Here is a 19,518-nt window from a genome sequence, read left to right on the forward strand (position 1 = left end):
ACTGTTGTGGAATAATGAGGCCCTGGTGGCTACATTCTGGCAGGGACTGTCTCCTAAGATTAAGGATGAGCTTGCCGCTCTGGATCTACCGTCTACGCTGGATGACCTCATCCTTCTGGCAGCCCGGATTGATATAAGGATCCGAGAACGGTTCCAAGACGCTCGTCGGGAGGGAGGACTAGCTAGTCTGGTTCCTATTTTGCAGTAACCCCTGCTGTCCTCTCATGCTAATCCTCCTAAGGAGTCTGTGAGGACAGACCAGTTTAATTTGTCTACCCAGGAGAGACAACGCAGATGCACCTCGGGACCATCTTGTGCGCCTGTGTCCACAAAAGCCCCAGAGCTTAGGGTTGGTGGGAGAGACAACCTTAGGTAAAGAACGACTTTCGTCTAAATTATCCATTCCCGTGACCATAGTGTCTCTGCATATCTGGACTCTGGATCCGCTGCTAATTTCATTCGTAGAGACCTGGTGGATCTTCTCCAATTGCCCACTACCCCTCTGGAGAGGCCGTTGATGGTTGCATCTGTGAATGGACTACCTCTGCCAGACCCATATGTAGCTGTGACCAATCCGCTGAGGCTCAAAGTGGGAGCACTCCAATCCAAGCTCCTCTCGTTCTTTGTCCTGGCTAAAGCCGTCAATCCTGTGCTGCTGGGGCTGCCCTGGCTCCAACTACATGCTCCGGTCCTGGACTGGAATTCTGGAGAGGTTCTGAGGTGAGGCCCCGAGTGTCACAACCGTTGCCTGGTACAGATTCGTTTGGCTCAGTCTCCTCTGCCTCGGTCCTTGGCCGGATTACTGGGTCATTATTCTGCATTTTCGGATGTCTTCAGCAAAAAAGAGGAGACGCTGCCTCCACACCGGGCGTATGACTGTCCTATAGACCTAGTTCCTGGTGCATCCCTTCCCCGTGGTAGGGTATATCCTCTCTCCTTGCCAGAGACTCTGTCTATGTCCGCCTATGTTAAGGAGAACTTGGAGAGGGGCTTCATACGGAAGTCTTCCTTCCCGGCAGGAGCCGGGTCCTTCTTCGTCAAGAAAAAGGATGGTTCTCTGCGTCCTTGCATCGACTACTGGGGTCTCAACCAGATCACGGTAAAAAATATGTATCCGTTGCCATTGACCTCTGAACTGTTTGATCGGATACGTGGTGCCAAGATTTTTTCAAAGCTAGACCTGCATGGGGCTTACAACCTAATCCAAATTCGCCGGGGTGACGAATGGAAGACGGTATTTAACACCCGTGATGGACACTATGAATATCTAGTAATGCCCTTCAGCCTGTGTAATGCTCCCGCGGTCTTCCAAGAGTTTGTTAATGACATCTTCCGTGACCGCCTCTATGTTTGTGTTGCGGTCTATCTTGATGACAACTTGATTTTTTCTCCAGATTCAATGACTCATCGGAGACATGTCCGTCAAGTTTTGCTGCGGTTAAGGGAGAATCACCTGTACGCCAAGTTGGAGAAGTGCGTGTTTGAGAAAGATGCTCTACCCTTTCTGGGCTACATCATCTCGAATCAAGGCCTCAAGATGGATCCTGAAAAGGTAAAGTCCATCCTGGAATGGCCAGAACGCAACTACTCGATTGGGGATCGGGAGTTACTATTCATCAAATTGTCTCTGGAGGAGTAGAGATATCTATTAGAGGGCGCAGTTCAGCCCATCTTGATATTTACAGACGACAAGAACCTCACTTATTTCCAGACGGCCCAATGACTGAATCCCAGTTAGGCCAGGTTGTCGCTGTTCTTTGCCCATTTCCAGTTTGAGCTCCACTACCGTCCGGCAAGAATGTGAGGGCCGTTGCCTTGTCCAGGTCATTCGAGACAGAGGACACTATGGAGTCTCCACAGAGTATCATTAACCCATCCTGGATCATCCCTGTCAACCCTCTGCAAGTTAGAGACATTCCCCTGGGGAGGAATTTTGTGTGTCTGGCTGACAGAAGAAGAATCCTCACAGTTCCATATTGGCTTATCACGTGGGTGTCCGTAAGTCCCGAGATCTGATTGCTCATCAGTTCTGGTGGCCCACGCTGCCAAAAGACATCTTGGACTTGGTCTCCTCCTGTACTCTGTACGCAGCAAATAAAGTTGCCCACTCCAAACCGGCGGACCTGCTCCAGCCGCTGCCTGAGCCCGATGCCCACTGGCAACATATTGCTATGGACTTTGTCACGGACCTGCCTCTCTCTGCTGGCTGCAGTGCGGTCTGGGTGGTGGTGGACCGATTCTCCAAGATGGCTCATTTCGTTTCACTAACCGGCCTACCGTCCGCTTCCCGACTGGCCAATCTATTCGTCCAAACACATCTCTGCACGGCTTGCCTCTACATATTGTGTCGGATCGGAGGGTTCAATTCACATCAAAGTTCTGGAGAGCCCTCTTCGTACTCCTCGGTGTGAAGTTGGACTTTTCCCCTGCCTACCATCCCTAGTCCAATGGTCAAGTCGAGAGAATAAACCAGATTATGGAGAACTATCTACGACACTTTATCTCCAGGCAGCATGATGACTGGGTGCAGCTGCTTCCTTGGACTGAGTTCTCCTACAACAACCACACTAATGAGTCCACCGCTAAGAGTCCATTCTTCATTGTCTGTGGCCAACACCCTTGAATACCTCTTCCACTACGTCCCAGGTGCCTGCAGCTGACTCTGCATTCAGAGACTTTCTACAGATCTGGCAGCAGACTCGATCTTCTATTCTGCTGGCGGTCGACCACATGAAGAGAAAGGCAGACACAAGAAGACGAGAGCCTCCCCAGTTCCTTCCAGGCACTAAGGTCTGGCTGTCCTCTAGGAATATCCGGCTGAGGGTGCCATCGTACAAGTTTGCTCCCAGGTTCCTTGGACCCTTCGAGATTTTGCAAAAAGTCAACCGTTTCCTACAAGCTTCAGCTGCCTCCTACCCTCAAGATCCCCAACTCCTTCCATCTCTCCCTGCTGAAGACGGTGATCTTGAACTGCTACTCCAAGACTTCCACTCCTGCAGTGGCTCCCAGCAGTTCATCAGATACTTTTGAGGGTAAGGAGATCCTGGACACCAAGAGAGTGGGTGGAAGAACCTTTTATTTGGTGGATTGGAAGGGGTTTGGTCCTGAAGAGAGGTCCTGGGAGCCAGAAGAGAACCTCAATGCCCCTACCCTCCTGAAGAAGTTTCTCGCTGGTTCTGGCCTCAAGAGGAGGGGGCGTAAGAGGGGGGGATACAGTCATGCCCATGGCCGCAGGCCGTCAGGCTCACTCACCTCCTGACGCTCGCAGCCATGGAACTGTAAGCGCTCACTTCCGCTTCTCCCGGCCGGAATTAGCGCATGAAAATTAAAATCCTCTTTTTTACTGAAAAACATAGAAATATTACATTGTTACAATGAATAAAGGAGAAAGAGAACCCCAAAATTTGTAACGCAATTTCTCCTGATTACGGCAATATGCCATTTGTGGTAATAAACTGCTGTTTGGACCCACGGCAGGGAAGGAGCAATATTTGGCATTTGGAGCTCAAATTTAGCTGGAATAGTTTTTGAGTGTCATGTCGCATTTGCAAACCCCCTTAGAGACCAAAACAGTGGAAACCCCTCAAGAGTGACCCCATTTGGGAAACTACACCACTTAAGGAATCTAACTAGGGGTATAGTGAGCATTAAGACCCCACAGGTCTTTTGCAGAATGTATTGGAATTAGGCCATGAAAATTAATATCACATTTTTTTTCCACAAAAATGTAGAATTTTTTTCATTTTCACAGAGGATAAAGGAGAAAAAGCACCCCAAAGCAATTTCTCCCAAGTATGGCAATACCCCACGGCGTCATAAATGTTTTTTCCTTCGAAATTAACCCTGCTTTTTAATTAGAGTTTTTCCCTTCCCACTTTCCAAGAGCCATAACCTTTTTATTTTTCCGTCAGTAGAGTGGTGTGGGGGCTTATTTATTGCGGGGGGAGTTGTAGTTTCTAGTGACACCACTTAAAGTACCATTTAATGTACTGGGACTCTGAAAATAAAGTTCTTTGTAGGCTGAAATTGGAAAAAGCTGCGATTCCTCCATTGTTTTTTTGGATTTCGTTTCTATGGCTTTCACCGTGTGGTAAAAACAACAACTTTTTTCTGAGACTTAATACGATTAAGAATTTAAGTACAAGGACTTACCAGGTTCAATAGAAAGTTAGGCGCCATTAACAAGTGTCCAAGCGCCCCATTGTATATGAGTAACATAGCAAACTTCATTACTTTTGGCGTAATTACTTCTTTTTCTCTAAGTCTTCTATTAATACGATTAAGGTGATACCCAATTTATACAGTTTTTTTAAAATACTTTACTACTTTTACAAAGTAAAAACTATTTGTTATAAAAAAAAACAACCATTTTGTTTCACCACATTCCGAGAGCCATAACTTTATTTATTTGTTTGGTCGATGGGGTGATGGGAGGGCTAATTTTTTGCAGGACGAGCTGTAGTTTTTATTGGTACCATTTACCATGTTCTGTGCAGACGAGCTGTCATTTTACGCGTCGCTGTCAAAAGATGGCGCGTAAAATTACGGCCGCGTCAAAGAAGTGCAGGACACTTGTTGGGACGTAATTGGAGCTGTTTTTCATTGACTCCAATGAAAACCAGCATCAATTACATCCGTAAAAGACGCCGCGAAAAACGCGTGCACTTGTAAAAACGTCTGAAATTCTCCTGAAAACAGCTCTGTAATTTCAGACGCATTTGCCGTTATCGTGTGCACATACCCTAATAGTTCACACTTTTATGGATGCAGCGATACCAATTTTGTTTATTTTTTAAAATACTTTAGAGGAAAAATGGGAAAGGGTTTTTTTTTTTTGGACTTTAAATATATTATATATTTTTTTCACTAATAATAACTTTATTTTTTTTACACATTTTAATAGTCCCCCTAGAAGACTTTAACCAGCGACCCTTAGATCGCTGGTACAATACACTATGTCATTTTCACAGGCTCCTGTAACAGCGCACTCGCTGTTCCTGTCCGTTAGGACAAATTCACACAAGGGCTGCACATTTCGGATGTGAAAAACTGTAGTTTTTCACGTCCGATGTGCATCCGTGCTCAGCGCAGCGGGACGTGATGTCACACATCCCCCGGATGGTGCAAAGTGAAAATTAAATTTTTTCACTGATATGCCATTTTAATTTACAATATGTTCTGCCCAGCTTGTGCCACTGAAGACAAATAACTCATACAATGTTGAGCAGATTTCTCCAGGGTATAAAATGTCATATATGTGGATGTAAGCTGGTGTTTGCTCTAGGGCTCAGAAGAAAGGGAGTGCCATTTGGCTTTTGGAGCGCAGATTTTGCTTGGTAGTAGTTCTGTGTGAGGTTTTACTGGTATTTCAGTTTATAATGTGGGGGCATACGTAAGCTGGGCAGAGTACATCAGGGCATAATAAGAGGGTATAACAATGCGGTAAATAAATAATAATTCATAGATATGTGGCCAGTGTCGCACTGATAAATGGTGCGCAATCTTATCTGCTATTGGAACGCTCTGCACAATTTGTGTCACTATATTCTGAGAACCAGAACCTTTTTATTTTTTCTCCACCGGAGCGGTGTGAGGGCTTATTTGTTGCGTTCTAATCTGTAGTTTTCATTGGTACCATTTTGGGGTATATGCGATTTCTTGATCGCTTTTTATTCTATTTTTTTTTTTGCAAGCAAGGTGACAAAAAGACAAAATTCTGAGTTTTTTTTTTTTTTTTTTTTTTTTTAACAGTGTTCACCGTGCGCTAGAAATGACATTTTATTTTATTCTGCGTGTCGATCCAATTATGGCAATACCATATGTATATCGTTTGTTTTATGTTTTTCTATGAAATCATTTATTTTTTGTGTCACCATTTTCTGAGAGCCATAACTTTTTTATTTTTCAGTCAAAAAAGCTGTGTAAGGGCTTATTTTTTGCGAAACGGGTTGTAGTTTTTATTGGTACTATTTTGGGGTACATGCGACTTTTTGAGCACCTTTTTATTCTATATTTTGGGGTGGTGACCAAAAAATAGTGATTCTGGTGAAAAATAATATTATATTTTTATAGTTTGGGTTGTTACGAACACTGTGATACCAAATATGTGTACTTTTTTTTTTAACATTTTCATTTTTTTCCTATAATAAGAATACTTACAGGAAAAAAAAGCATTTTTTTTTTGGAACTTATGACTTATTTTTACACTTTTCTAAAACATTTTTATTACCTTTTTTTTTTTTAACTTGAAGACCTGCAGCACTAATATCTGCTATAATACATTACACTACCTAGGTAGTGTAAGGCATTATAAACGGTCAGTGTGACGCTGAGAAGTCATCATAGGCTTCCGTGCATAGCAGACCCGGAGGCCATCGTATGCCCTTCGGTTTTGCCGTGACAACCAATGGCAGCTGTTAGGAAAGTTTTATTTTAAATTTATGTATCGGAAACTAAGGTATAGAAGCTATACAAGTTTCTCTGCAAAGGTTTTTGGCTGACAAAGTGTTAAATATGCTACCAAGTGTGAGGGGGGGGGGAGTGGGCATCTGATTCATGTAAGTTTCAAGGTCAAATAAAGAGATAACAAAGCGGTTTAAGAACTGGTTTGATCTAGGTCCATCCCATGTATAAAAGCCATTTTACTCAAGGTAGCCGCAGACAAAAGCTGAAAGATGACTTAATCTGCTGTTGTTTTGTGTCCTCGTTAACGAGAATAAAAGGCCGTAATATTTCAATTTATTCGGGTGACTCCTTGAATCTCTTTGATAAATACATAAATTCTTCTATCACAGCACCCGCAATCGGTCCCCAGGAAAGTTTGTTGTAGCAACTAACTTTCCAGTTTGTTATAGCAACAAACTTTCCAGTTTCCAGTTTGTTGCTACAACAAACTTTCCCTGCAATCACATGATCGGGACCTGAACTAATCAGGTCTTGAACATGTCTCCTGGACCAGAGGCAGGGGTTAACAGCGCGATCCGAGTGTCAGCCCTACTCTGAGACACCCGATCTCGCTTTTAAACACCCACCGTGAATTCACATTGGCGCTGCACAGAGCCCAGCAAGCGCCGATGTGAATTTACTGTGGGCGGTCGGGAAGCGGTTAAATTCAAAGGGTGGTCACACCAAATATTGATTTTGGATTTCTCTTCTGTTCATTCATTTTGCTTTTTTTAATTGATAAAAAAACTATTTGCAATACTATTTTTGAAAGCATTCTTAGGGCCTGTTCACATCAGCATCGGGGGTTCCGTTGTCGGGTTCCGCTAGACCTTTCCGTCGGTGGAGCCCATCAAAGGAAAGGCAATGGTAATGCTTCCATTGCAAATGGTTTCCGTTTGTTTCAGTTCCATAAGGTTACCATTTTTTTTGCGGAAACAATAGCGCAGTCGACAAGTGTGGGTGAGATTTCAACAAATCTCGTCCCCACACTGCGGAAAAATGCAGTAAAAAAAAAAACGTACAGAAATTGACTTGCGGTGCGGTTTCTTAAACCGCAGCATTCAATTAATGCTGCGTATTCGCAGCTCTTCCATTTCGGGTTCTCCCATTGAATTTAATGGGGTGCTTAAGCCCGCAACAAAGCAGTGTGTGTTACGTTATTTGGGGCAGAATCACAGCGCCGCAAAAATCGCAAGTAAGAATTTATTTTTTTTATTATACTTACCCAGAGTTCCCTGCTTCTTCTCCAATCCCGTCTCCCTGGATGAGGTTGCAGGCCATGTGACCGCTGCAGCCAATCACAGGAGGCCGTCATCCAAGGAGGCTGGACTATGCTCCGAGAAGAGGAAGGGGGTAAGTATGAAAGTGGGGTGCGATTTTCCAGACGGCAATCTCTGCGGTGTTCAGGGCAGATACGCTGCGCAGCATGATGCAGTGTATCCGCCCTGAATAAGCTGTGTGTGTTCCTACCCTAAAGGCAAGATATTGTGAGAAATATGCATTAACAGGATTTTTTTAAAAATTTGATATAACTAGGTTATTTTGTACAGGCACTGCATAAGCATTAGCAGCAATAAACCAGTATATTTTCTTATTGTTAATGCTATAAACTTGCATACAAGCATGGAATTTCAATCATTTATTAAAAATGTATTTTACAATATAACAGTAATAAACATTGCTTAAAGAAAACACCACAGCAAGCACCAAACAGTTGCAAGAATAACAAATTATTCATCATAAAAACATAGTTTGCGCTAGCAAATCATAAAAAATTGGTAAACTCAACTTTGGGCACGTAAAAAAAATTCTGAATCTGAAAATTACATCCTAACACTTACCAGAAGCGCAAGTAAAATATTTTATTTATATTTATAAAAATTCACATTATAATATGCTTTTCTAAAGTCCAAATAGGTTATTGCAGATAAAATTAAGATCTTAAGACCACGGTTCTTAAAAAGATTTTACAATCTTATACTTCTGTACAATTATTTTAACAGAAGTTTTTTTTTGTTTTTTGGTTTTTTCAAAATCATTCACATCCCTGATAGCAGCAGACAGCATTTAACAAATATTTATGCTCGTACATACATTCAAAAGTGTAAAAGCAGAAAAATAAGCCACTTAATACAAATCTATAAGCACATTATATTTAGCTGGCTACAATAAAAAACAAGAAGTTTTAAGATAGTATCTAAATGGTCTGTGACCTGAACATAAACCTACCAATCATAGAAAGGCATTTCATAAAAAAATGTTTTAAAGCCAAATAAGTACTTCAGTAAATTTCAGTTATTTATTGAAGATCTCCTGCAGTATAGGGCTGGTATTGGATGGACCTCATGAAATTATCACAGGTTCCTTCAGTCTTGTAAACAATCAACTGAGAAAATTGTTATTAACATGCCTATCTTGCAATAGATAGATTCAAAATCAACGTATCCTAATGGCCGGCATTTATTCATTGATTAAAATTGATTGTACATAAAAATGATCGCTATTTTTAGTGGTATTGGTAAATGTCCAACACTTACAATACATATGTTATGATCAAACATGTGTTAAAAAATGTCGGCATAAGTACATAATGATACGTGTAAATGGGCCTTCACATTTAAAGGGGTTTGCCCATCAGGGACATTTATGGCATATCCACAGGCCATGCCATAAATGTCAGATTGATGCAGGTCCCACACCTATCTCTAGAACGCTGCCCTCTAAACCGTGTTCTACCTTTCTCAGTTCCCGCTGCCTCCCAGGACACTTCCAGATTACATGGTCAGAAATTACGAAGACAGCGTAGCTCTCTGTTTCCGTAACTCCCAATGAAGTTCATGGCAGTTACGGAAGCAGCGTAGCTGTTTGTAATTTCCGACCATGTAATCTGGAAGTGGCCCGGGAGACAGCGGGAACCGAGAAATGTAGAATGGGATTTAGGGTACCCCGTTTTTATAGAGATAGGTGCGGGTCCCAGAGGTGGGACCCGCATCTAACATTTATGACATATCCTGTGGATATGGCCTAAATGTCTCCGATTTAGTCATTTAAACTTTTTTATCTGCAGATTGATTAAATTCAATAGTACATGCAGTCCAAGACTAAAGTATTATAGGCTAATTCTTTCTGTTTTGCCCAGCTGCCAAAAGTAAACGGTTACCCAACCCTCTCTGATGCTGTACCTTGAGCATCATCGATAAAATCAATAAGACAACTTGTTTTAGTAAACATAAAGATACTAGTAATGGGTTTATAGTAGTATCAAAGTTTTTACCAACTAAAAATATTTATTACAGGTGATAAAATGATTTCCAAGATCTGGAAGACAGGAGGCAGGAAAAAACCTTCTACTCTTTGTAAAAGAATATGCAAATACATACATCTGGACTCGACATCAGTTTACGTTGTACAAACCGCAAATTTTAATGGATATAAGAAACATTTACCATATTACTGATATGATATTCTTCTCATTAAAACATTTCTAGATTTTTTAATGTGGTTTCCGCCTAAGTAAGGCCCTGTTCACATCTGCGTCGGGGCATTCCGTTGTTCTGCTCCATCAGAAGAGAAGAACAAGGGAGTGACGGACACAGCGTTTCCGTTGCAACATGGACACCACTGGCGGCTGACAGAACCTATTGACTTTAATGGGCTCCTTTAGTCTTTAATGGCTTCCTTTCCGTTGGGGTGTCTGTGGTTTTACCGGAAACAATAATGCAGCATGCTGTGCTATTGCTTACGGCAATCTCTGCCGGATCTGCGACAGAGGCCCCAATGTAGATGTGAACAGGCCCTATGTCCAATAATTAGCATATATTACATTAAATACATCCAAACTAGAAACAATATCTAATGCTCACCATCCTCCCACTATAAAAGTTGTGATCTAAAAAGAACGAACTATGCTCTGAATGCAGAGCATAATAGATAGACTAGGCAAATGCATGTATAGGTAATGGAGACTATCCTGGTTGATTTTGAACACATTAGGCCAATATGGCCTATGCTATGACTATTATAATATAATCTATTTAAAGGTGGATGGAAAAATCTATTTGGCCAGTGACACACAAACAAAACCAGTCCCTAAGCATTTGGCTTAATTGCTGAATAACCAGACATGGGGCAGATTCGACCAACTTGAGTAAATCTAACTAGCAATAACGCTGAATAACAATTGGATTAGAAGATCCATATATCCATTGTAGGCCACCTAACATTTATGCAATTACTGTATGTTGCATTGACCTTACTTCTAGTACTACCAACAGTACAAATTCCTATGTATCTGCTGAATCTAGGAGAGTGACTGCATCACTTAAACTCACTATTTGAAACAAGACACACAATTAATAACTGAACGTTTCCATTCAATACCTCATTTACTTCTATATACAGATGTCAATTGCTAATCATCAGGAGTTAGAAAAGCCCGGCCTCCGTCAATCAGTTGAAGGCCGGCTGGTTTCTGTTTAAAATGGGGCCGTCACCATGAGACTATTTCTTTAAGTTTATGCTAGGGTTCTATTTTCTATGCAACTTATCAGGACAACGAAGCAGTAATAATGTGAGTTAATGCATTTTTTTTTCTGTATTTACATATTCATGGATTTAAGTGCAATTCCACTTTTTGAACTTTATGGCTGCAGTACCCATAGGGGTGGCCACTCCTCTCTCCCCACACAGTCGTATATAAGCAAGGGCAGATTCACCCAGGCTAGAAGTCAAATTCAAGAATAACAAAAGCCTTTTTTTTTTTCTAGTACTATATTTATACAGGGATCATGAGTGTATTACACTTACAAATTGTTACTAAAGCTGTCCCCTTGAGATGCAGAGGGAACGGTCAATGGGTCTAGATGGTATTTCAAGCCAATTAATATTTGATCACTATTTATACATTAAATACAAATCTATTGTACATTAGCCTAATAAAGTTACTGCTTACCAATGAAGGCATAAATAGGCTGAAAGACCAAACCAGGGTTGATCAGTTCATATACTACCAATGCTAGAGGGACATATTGTTATTAACTCAAATTATTTAAATGAGGTACAATCAATTGTTCCCTTGTTCATTTTGAGTGGCAAGTTTTTCACTTAAATGGTCACTAACTTTTCAACAAACTTTGCATAAATCAATAGTACAAGCAAATATTTTAAAAAAACTTTATAATATATCTTATTCGAGAAAAATGCATTTCTCCACTTATCAAGCTCCTTCCCCTCAACTGTTCACTCACTCTGAAATAACTTTTTCTTTAGTGTCCTCAAGACTAGACAGACTGACTATCAGCTTACTGATGGATCAGGTTACAGCTTCCCATAGAAGCCTATGGAGAGGGTAGGGGAGGAGGGAGCTGGGGCAGAGTGAGAGGCAGAGGGAGACCCAGTGATTTTATCTCACCCCAGTGCTGGATTCTCAGCTATACTGCTGCAGCTTTTATATAATATATATATATATATATATATATATATATATATATATATATATATATATACATACATACACGCACACACACACACACACACACACACACACAGTATATGTGATAGAGATAGGAGAACAGGATTTTCCTCTTCTCTGTGTGTGCAGCGTATAGAAGATATGATAGCTGTTAGGCTCTGCCCATTACCTCAAGGACAACTAAGAATTAGAGATAGAGCCTGCAGTCATATAATGGCCAGAAATAGTCTTATTCCTGGCGTACACACATATGGCTGATTTTTACTAAAAAGTGAACTGAAAGTTTAGGTACGCTTTAAATTAATATGCATTATCATTTCACTTTTGATGTGTTTATTGCATATCAATTATGTCTCATATGAAAAGTAGTGCAGACAAATAGTGTAGAAGTTTCATTTCTAGGTCCTACATTCTGAACGCTTAAATTTTTTAATATATTTTTAGATACAGAGCATGAAATCACGAGCATAAACAAAAGTCGAATGGTTAATGGTGGCTGCCACCAACTAGAATATTAAGGGAGCTTAGTGCATACTGTTTTACTGAATTCAATGTATAAATCGTATGCAGTTATCTTCTAAGTTCCCCCAGCCCCCTGCACACGGGGTGGAAAAGATGCGGAATTACAGTAGCAGCAAAGTAGAAGAGATTTGATTAAATCTCATCCACACGTTGGGGAAAAAAATCCTCAAAGTTTACCTGCAGTGCGGTTTCTCATTCTGCAGCATGCCGATTTATTTTGCGTTGACAGAAATTCCAGATGGAAATTACACAACCTTTCTGTCCTGTGTGCAGGAGATCTAAGACTGGATTTCCGTAATGTTTCTGCAGCAATATCCACACTGGTTAATTGTGGATTTTGCTGTGGATTTCACCACTTCTTCATTGAAAAGGGTAAAATCCATAATAAAAAACCAGAAGAGAATAAGCACGTTGCAGTTTTGAAAAGCTGCAGCATGCTCCGATTTCGGTGCGGAAGATGTTCAGCAGCCTGTGCATGAAATTTGGTCAAATTTCATCCACATGACTAGTACTGTAATCTGCAGCAGATTTTCTGCACAGAAAATCTTCAGCATGTCCGCCCTGTGTGAATCCAGCCTTAGAGGTGACTGCAGGCAGCCAGAATTTATCATCATCATTTAACTCTATGTCTATGCGAGGAATCTTGATCAGAAGAAGGGAGCTTTATATAGATCTATTAAGAAGTGAATCAGCACAGAATTTTGAAATTATTTGGATTAAAAAAAAATAAAAAAAAATAAAGTTTCAAGCGTGGACATTCACGTTAATCATTTTACACTGTGCAGTAAAAGGAAAAAAAATTTTTTTTCCGTGGAAAATTATAGGATGATCCTCCTTTCCTTGGATGGGACCTTATATTTATCCATCCCCTTATCTTATTATTTTATAACACGACAAAATAAAGGCAATGTATAGATATCTACTAGGTACTACAATAGGTAACATGATGAATTTTTATAGTGCCAGCACTATCATACTTGATTTCTGAACATGGAATATGCAAGTGACATTGAACTGAATTCTACAATTTATATTCATCAGTTACCTAGTCAAAATGTAGATGGAATCTCATTCACACTCCAACAAAAAAGATACAAAATATAGAAATCACCGGGTTCCAGTGATGGGGAATTGCCTTCATGTAGGTCTTGCTTAATATAAATTTCATTCTGTGTGTAAAAAAGTTTTCAGCCTGGTATAATAATGTACATAAAGTGTCATTTTGAGCTGGTGTGTTTAAAAAAACTTGCACTTGTGTGTTTGTCTGGGTCAGAATACAGCAGTTAAACTGGATTCACATCGGACAGAAATGCTGCGGAAAAATCAGCAGCAGATTTCAGTCCCAACCACGTGGATGGGATTTTAATAAAACAAACCCCACAGAATGCTTATTCTATTCTGGATGTTCACTGTACATTTCATCATTTTCAATGTAGAATGGGTGAAACCCACAGCAAAATCCGTACAGAACACATTTAGTCTCGTGTGAATCCAGCCCTAGGGCTCTATATGATTAAATATTTTCTGTTTTAAGATGTAAAAAAAAAACCAAAAAAACATTTATTTTTTTTAAAACATAAAGCAATTGTACATCCATAAATGTTTGTGAACTGGAACATAATACGAAATATGATGCAGTGGTCAGCTTCACCAATGACCAGTGCACAAGTCTAGAAGTCCTGCTACAGTATACACAAAACACCTCTCGCATAAAAAAATCCTTTATTAATCCAGCAGTAAATCTAATATGACAAAAAGTCAAAGTCCACTGTGCCTGCCAACAGGAACACAATCTCAAAAACCTTTGGCAAACTCAAATATAACAAAATATCTAATCAGAGAAAAGCAAAGCAGCATATTCCCCAAAAATAGAAGCAAACAATGATGCAATGATGCCATGTTTAAGATAGAGCCAATACAATGCTCCTTGTACACGACCCTATAGTTATGCCCCTGGTGGTTACAACTATACGCAGGTTTACTAGAAAAGGTTCCATTACAGACGCATTAATATATCCAGTCCAAGGATACAGACATTTTACCACATGGGCAATTTTGTTGAAGTAATGAGGCACAGAACAGCATAGAATAAAGCATAAATACTCACTGTAATTTCTTACACAATGGCACAAAATCAGTAGTAGATTTGTTGAAAGTGGCAAGAGCACCGTCATTATTAGGCACTTAGTCCATCTGCAGTACATGAAATTTTGGGTAATTCCCTATGTTCACTCCTGTTAATTCCACATAATGATTTGATGACCGGGCTATGGTGACTGTATTGTATGGTAATATAATATTGTCACATTCAGAAAACAAACACACAAGTGATGCACAAGTTCATAAACTTGTAGATAAGTATATAATTCCCTATTTGTCCCAGTTACCTTTATGTGAATATTTTAGGAACAGTAACATCTGTTACAGAACACCAGAAACAACTAGTTTCATACGACACATTTTAGCATTGATATTATGGCTGCGACACTCGGACCCCCTGCAGTTCTACTTCCCCAAACTTTGATCGGCATAGGGTTCCATGCTGATGTACGTCTGGCTAAGTAGAACCATGGGGAGGTCCATACTTTAAAGTCCTGACACGAACACTAAAATGTGCCCATATTATGTTTGTGTGAAACATGCCTAAGGTTTCATAGAGCGACATGTCAGATGCAGAAACAGTGTCAGATTACATTCACTACAACTTTGTCCTAGCTGCATTATCTGTTGTGTGAAGTATATATGGCCCTAAGATACTTTATCCTGTACCCAATATTTCTAAAGAAAACAGCTCAAGAGAAAACTACAAGTAAAGCACCATGCAGATCAGGGTCCTATTGCAGTATAAGGAAAAGGAGAACCAAGCCACGTAGAATCCACGTGAAGACTATACATGTGTTCTATATGAATGAAATGTGTCTAGTTATATCCTCAACCAAAGTAAATGTCACCGCTAAGATGACCTCCCTCCCCATTCATAAACCAGTTCAGAAAGACCTGCAAAGGTAGGAAAAGCAATTTCTGTAGCATGGAGGCATAACGTACAGAATTTATGAAACTGGGTGGGGATGTAAGCCATGCAATCTAGAACTCTCACTACAGAAGAACTCAAGATTTGGAAAAGGGTCAATACAGAACAAAGAAAGTAAAAAATAAAAGGGTTAAGGAAAGTACAACCACCCCCCAAAAAATACAGCCCTATTATAGATTGATTTTTTTTTTGATGGTCTATATATTTTGACTGGCCCTAAAGAGGACCTGCAGATCTCCTGGATTCTGAACTTCATAGTACTTTATTTGCCCAGAAAGCGTTTTTTCCCCCACCAAACACATGGACAGGATAGGGCTCCACTGGTGAGTCCCTCACGGTCACTAGAACATTCTTTCTCACAAGCACAACTGTGATGCGGAGGAGTTTGAATAGAGCAGTGGTCAAACATGTGCACTACCGCTCCATACAGTCTTGGTGGGAGTAAAAGTAGAGGTATACTATAATGTATCACAATTAAAGTAAAACATGTCAATAGAAATATTTTTTTAAAATCATGCTAACAGCATTTAAAGTGGATCACCCGCCTCCTGCCCCCATTTGGCACGTATATCCACTAGTCCTCAATGATGTTACATCCATAGTAGCATTACGTCACTGAGGCTTAGTGTATACGTAGGCGCAACAGACTGTGGGAGAATTTTTAACATTACTTTTTTTTTTAATCTTATAGGTTATAAATTAAGGGTGACAATTATAATGAGTAGCAGACTTTGCAGCTTCCCTCCCATCATTATTACCCCTTTTATAGTTGGCAGTGTTAATAGTAGTCTATTAACAAACTCTAGTACGCCAAGCGATGTTCTTCTCCTGAGTCCTAGAGGGTGTCACATAATCCTCACTTTTTTCTGGATACAGAGCAGCTGTATCGTGCGCCGAGACCTGAATCCGTCAGTTCCGCGGGACTGACTCGTTCCGTGTGAGCGGGTCCTGCGTGTCTCTGACACACAGAACTCTCCCTGTAATCGATCACATATAAGTTATGAACTTAGATATGATCGATAGCAGCTCGATCCTGCGTGTCTAACCCGCTGTCACTGAAACCGTCAGTCCCGCTGACCTGGCGGATACAGGATTCAGCACAACATACAGCTGCTCTGTATACAGGATACAAAGCAGCTGTATCTCAAAAAGTAAATCTAGTTTTTAATAAAAAGTAAATCGGAAAGTGGCACCAAACACACTGATACACTTTTTTTTTTAAATAAAAAAATAAATAAAAATAGCTTTCAACGGTTTACATAGCCTTGAAGTAGTATCGTTGACGGGAGGTGTAAGATATGCTCATTCACGCTTAAATTCAGTCCCATGTTTGGTACTTTGTAGTTGGATTAAGTGAGTACATTTACACCTCTAATGGATGGGACTGTGGATCCTTGAGCACACTAGCGACCCCAACTTCCATCTATACATGGATCCACTGGTTGGCCAGTCCAGCTCGTCACTGGTAAGTTTCGATGTACCGTAATGCCATAATTTAGAGATGTGCTAGTAACATGACAGACTACAGTGGTTAAGGTTTTTTTCCCCTAAATGTGTGTCAGATCCAAACTTTTACACAGTTAATGCTATGATCTGAAATTATTAGTCGTACATTAGTAAATATCCTGCCGTAAAAGCACTGGAATAGAAAGCATAATAAATCGTTGTATATGTGTGCTAAGTCAAAATAATGATTTGGTGGGTACTTTTATGCATTACTGTGACAGTGCCTACTTGTTTGATCCATTGATAAAACAGCAATGCCAATATTAAAGTCTCATGTATCTCAGTAATGGTAGGAGTGAATATAGTAAGGCAGTAAACGGCATTTAGTGATGCGACGACCCCAAATTATTGAATGCTAAGACAGAATGTGGGGATGTAAGAATCTTGAGAAAACAAAATAATAATACCAATAACGGAGTTTGTTTTTTAAGGAAAAGCATAAGGGAGTAACAAGAGGGATATCAATACATGGAGACAGAATGATCAAATTTGGGATTGAAGGCTTTACCATTCACTTAAATAATATGCTACGCTAAGAGAAGATCTAAAGGTAAGATACAGATGTACATTCATATATATATTTGGAATTCATATGCAAGAAAATGTTTTAGTTATGTAAATTCTCACCTAAATGTAAAAACAAAAAAAAGATCAGTTTCATTTTCACCTACAAAAATGCAGCAATTTTGTGTTCTTAACCAATACAGATTATAACCAATATTTATAAAGCACCTGTTGCTAGAGAAATGATCAACTATATCTCTAGGAAATATCTATGGAAGTAGCTTCTTGAATGATCAGTAGGTACAAGAAAAATCTAAGATGAGATCCGGCACAAACAATTAACCCGATGCACTACAATTACCAAAATCAATGAATATTGACAAAGGGGAATCAAAAGTCGTGTTTCTATATTAAACCAAAATATTCCTTTTTAATAATCTATTGGTAAAAAAAAACCATCAATGCAAATAAGTGAAGAAAAAAAATAATTAAATAACATTACAAATCTGATCTACACTGTTTGGTAGTCCAATGCTATAAGCTTTTAAACATGTATTTTCTCGAGTGAAATACTAAACATACAGCACCTAATCTGAGCTGTAGAAAAAAGTACAAAATTGCTAAAAAATACCTTACAAAAATAAATTGCGTCCTTGAATGTAGTGAAGCATCTTACAAATAAATGTTTCGATTGTTCTCTTAAGTGCTCCTAAAAGGTAAATGAACTATGGTACATATTGATAGCAGCATTGTTTCCTATCCTTACTATTTTGAGTACTCGCAGGATTACCTACATTGAGGCACCTGCAAGAGCTATTCTAAAAGACTTCCCTTACACGGCACAAGTAGCACAAACATATTACAACAGCCCCCCATGACGTTTCAATGTACTGGTCAACTGAGAAACTAACATTGCGGTTAGTTCGAACACATTTTTGCCGCTAGTGCGGTGTTGTAATAGGCTCTTGTACTGTTGTCTTTCCTACTGGAAATTTGCTATTCTAATAAATCAACTCTTCAAAACTTTACATTTATTTACAAAACTCAAATTTGCGTCGATGCAAGAAATGATTGTACTAATCCATTTTAAAGATATAGTAAAACGGGGCAAAAAAGTTTCAAACAAAAAAGGATCAGAAATGTAAATTTGACAATCATGTAGCTGAACGCACATAAGTCCACTTGCAGCAGTCCCTACACATACCACTCCCTTCTGGAAATGACAGAACCATCCACATGGGAAACCAAGTCATCTTCGTTGTCGAAGTTCTGATTGTACCGTGAAACTACCGGCGTGTTTTTGTCAGTAAAGTTGTTTACTGGTATATCAAAGTGCTCTTGATATCGGTTATAGCTAACAATATTGTTCCAATCTGAATTATCATTATGGAGATATTCGTTATAAATATGATCGTTACTTTTAATGTCAACCTCCTTTTTCAGGTTGTCGGGAAATGGATCAAGATCTTCAGGCTGCAGAACATCAATTTGGGACTCTTTCTGCATATCCGAAGGAGGAATGTAGCTCTTGGTAAAATAATCACCGCGGAACGTCTGTTTTCTTCTGTGATATATAACGCCAATGAGCACAATTAAAAGAATCAAAAACAGACAACCTCCAACTACGCTGCCAATAATGGTGCCAAAATTTCCATCCTGTAAAGTTGCCATGGTTGAAGCGGGAATATGAAATTTTCTGGAGGTCGTTGTTACGTCTGCATCAAAAGCTGAATGGGTCTGTGGAACTGTAGGAGGTGCAGTAGTTACAGGAGGATCTAATGGAAGTAGACATGGAGAAAAGGGAAAACAATGTCAATACATGCTAGTAACTAAGGTCGATAATGACAAAGAACATGGCTTTTGCTGTCAAAAGAACTATTCAACTGCAAATAGAGGAGGTCATATACAAAACCTAGTGCAAATAAGAACACTAGTATTGTCCATTGCCACTAGTCTGAATTAATTTATAGACATGCAGCTGGTTGCTTGCAATGGACAACACCACTGTTTATATTGAGCAATAGCTTGCAGATATAAAACC

General features: G+C 39.8%; 1 protein-coding gene across 1 annotated transcript in view; it reads right to left on the reverse strand.

Annotated features, from left to right (window-relative positions):
• Window positions 1-8,070: 8,070 nt before the first annotated feature.
• The window catches only part of NECTIN3 (nectin cell adhesion molecule 3), a 94,569-nt gene continuing 83,121 nt past the window's right edge, over window positions 8,071-19,518 (reverse strand). The window contains exon 6 of the mRNA XM_075853474.1: window positions 8,071-19,252. Within this exon, the coding sequence (XP_075709589.1) occupies window positions 18,672-19,252 (581 nt within the window). The 3' untranslated portion in view covers window positions 8,071-18,671. The remainder of the gene's footprint in view (window positions 19,253-19,518) is intronic.

Source organism: Rhinoderma darwinii, chromosome 2 (assembly GCF_050947455.1).
Source record: "Rhinoderma darwinii isolate aRhiDar2 chromosome 2, aRhiDar2.hap1, whole genome shotgun sequence".
Taxonomy (NCBI): domain Eukaryota; kingdom Metazoa; phylum Chordata; class Amphibia; order Anura; family Rhinodermatidae; genus Rhinoderma; species Rhinoderma darwinii.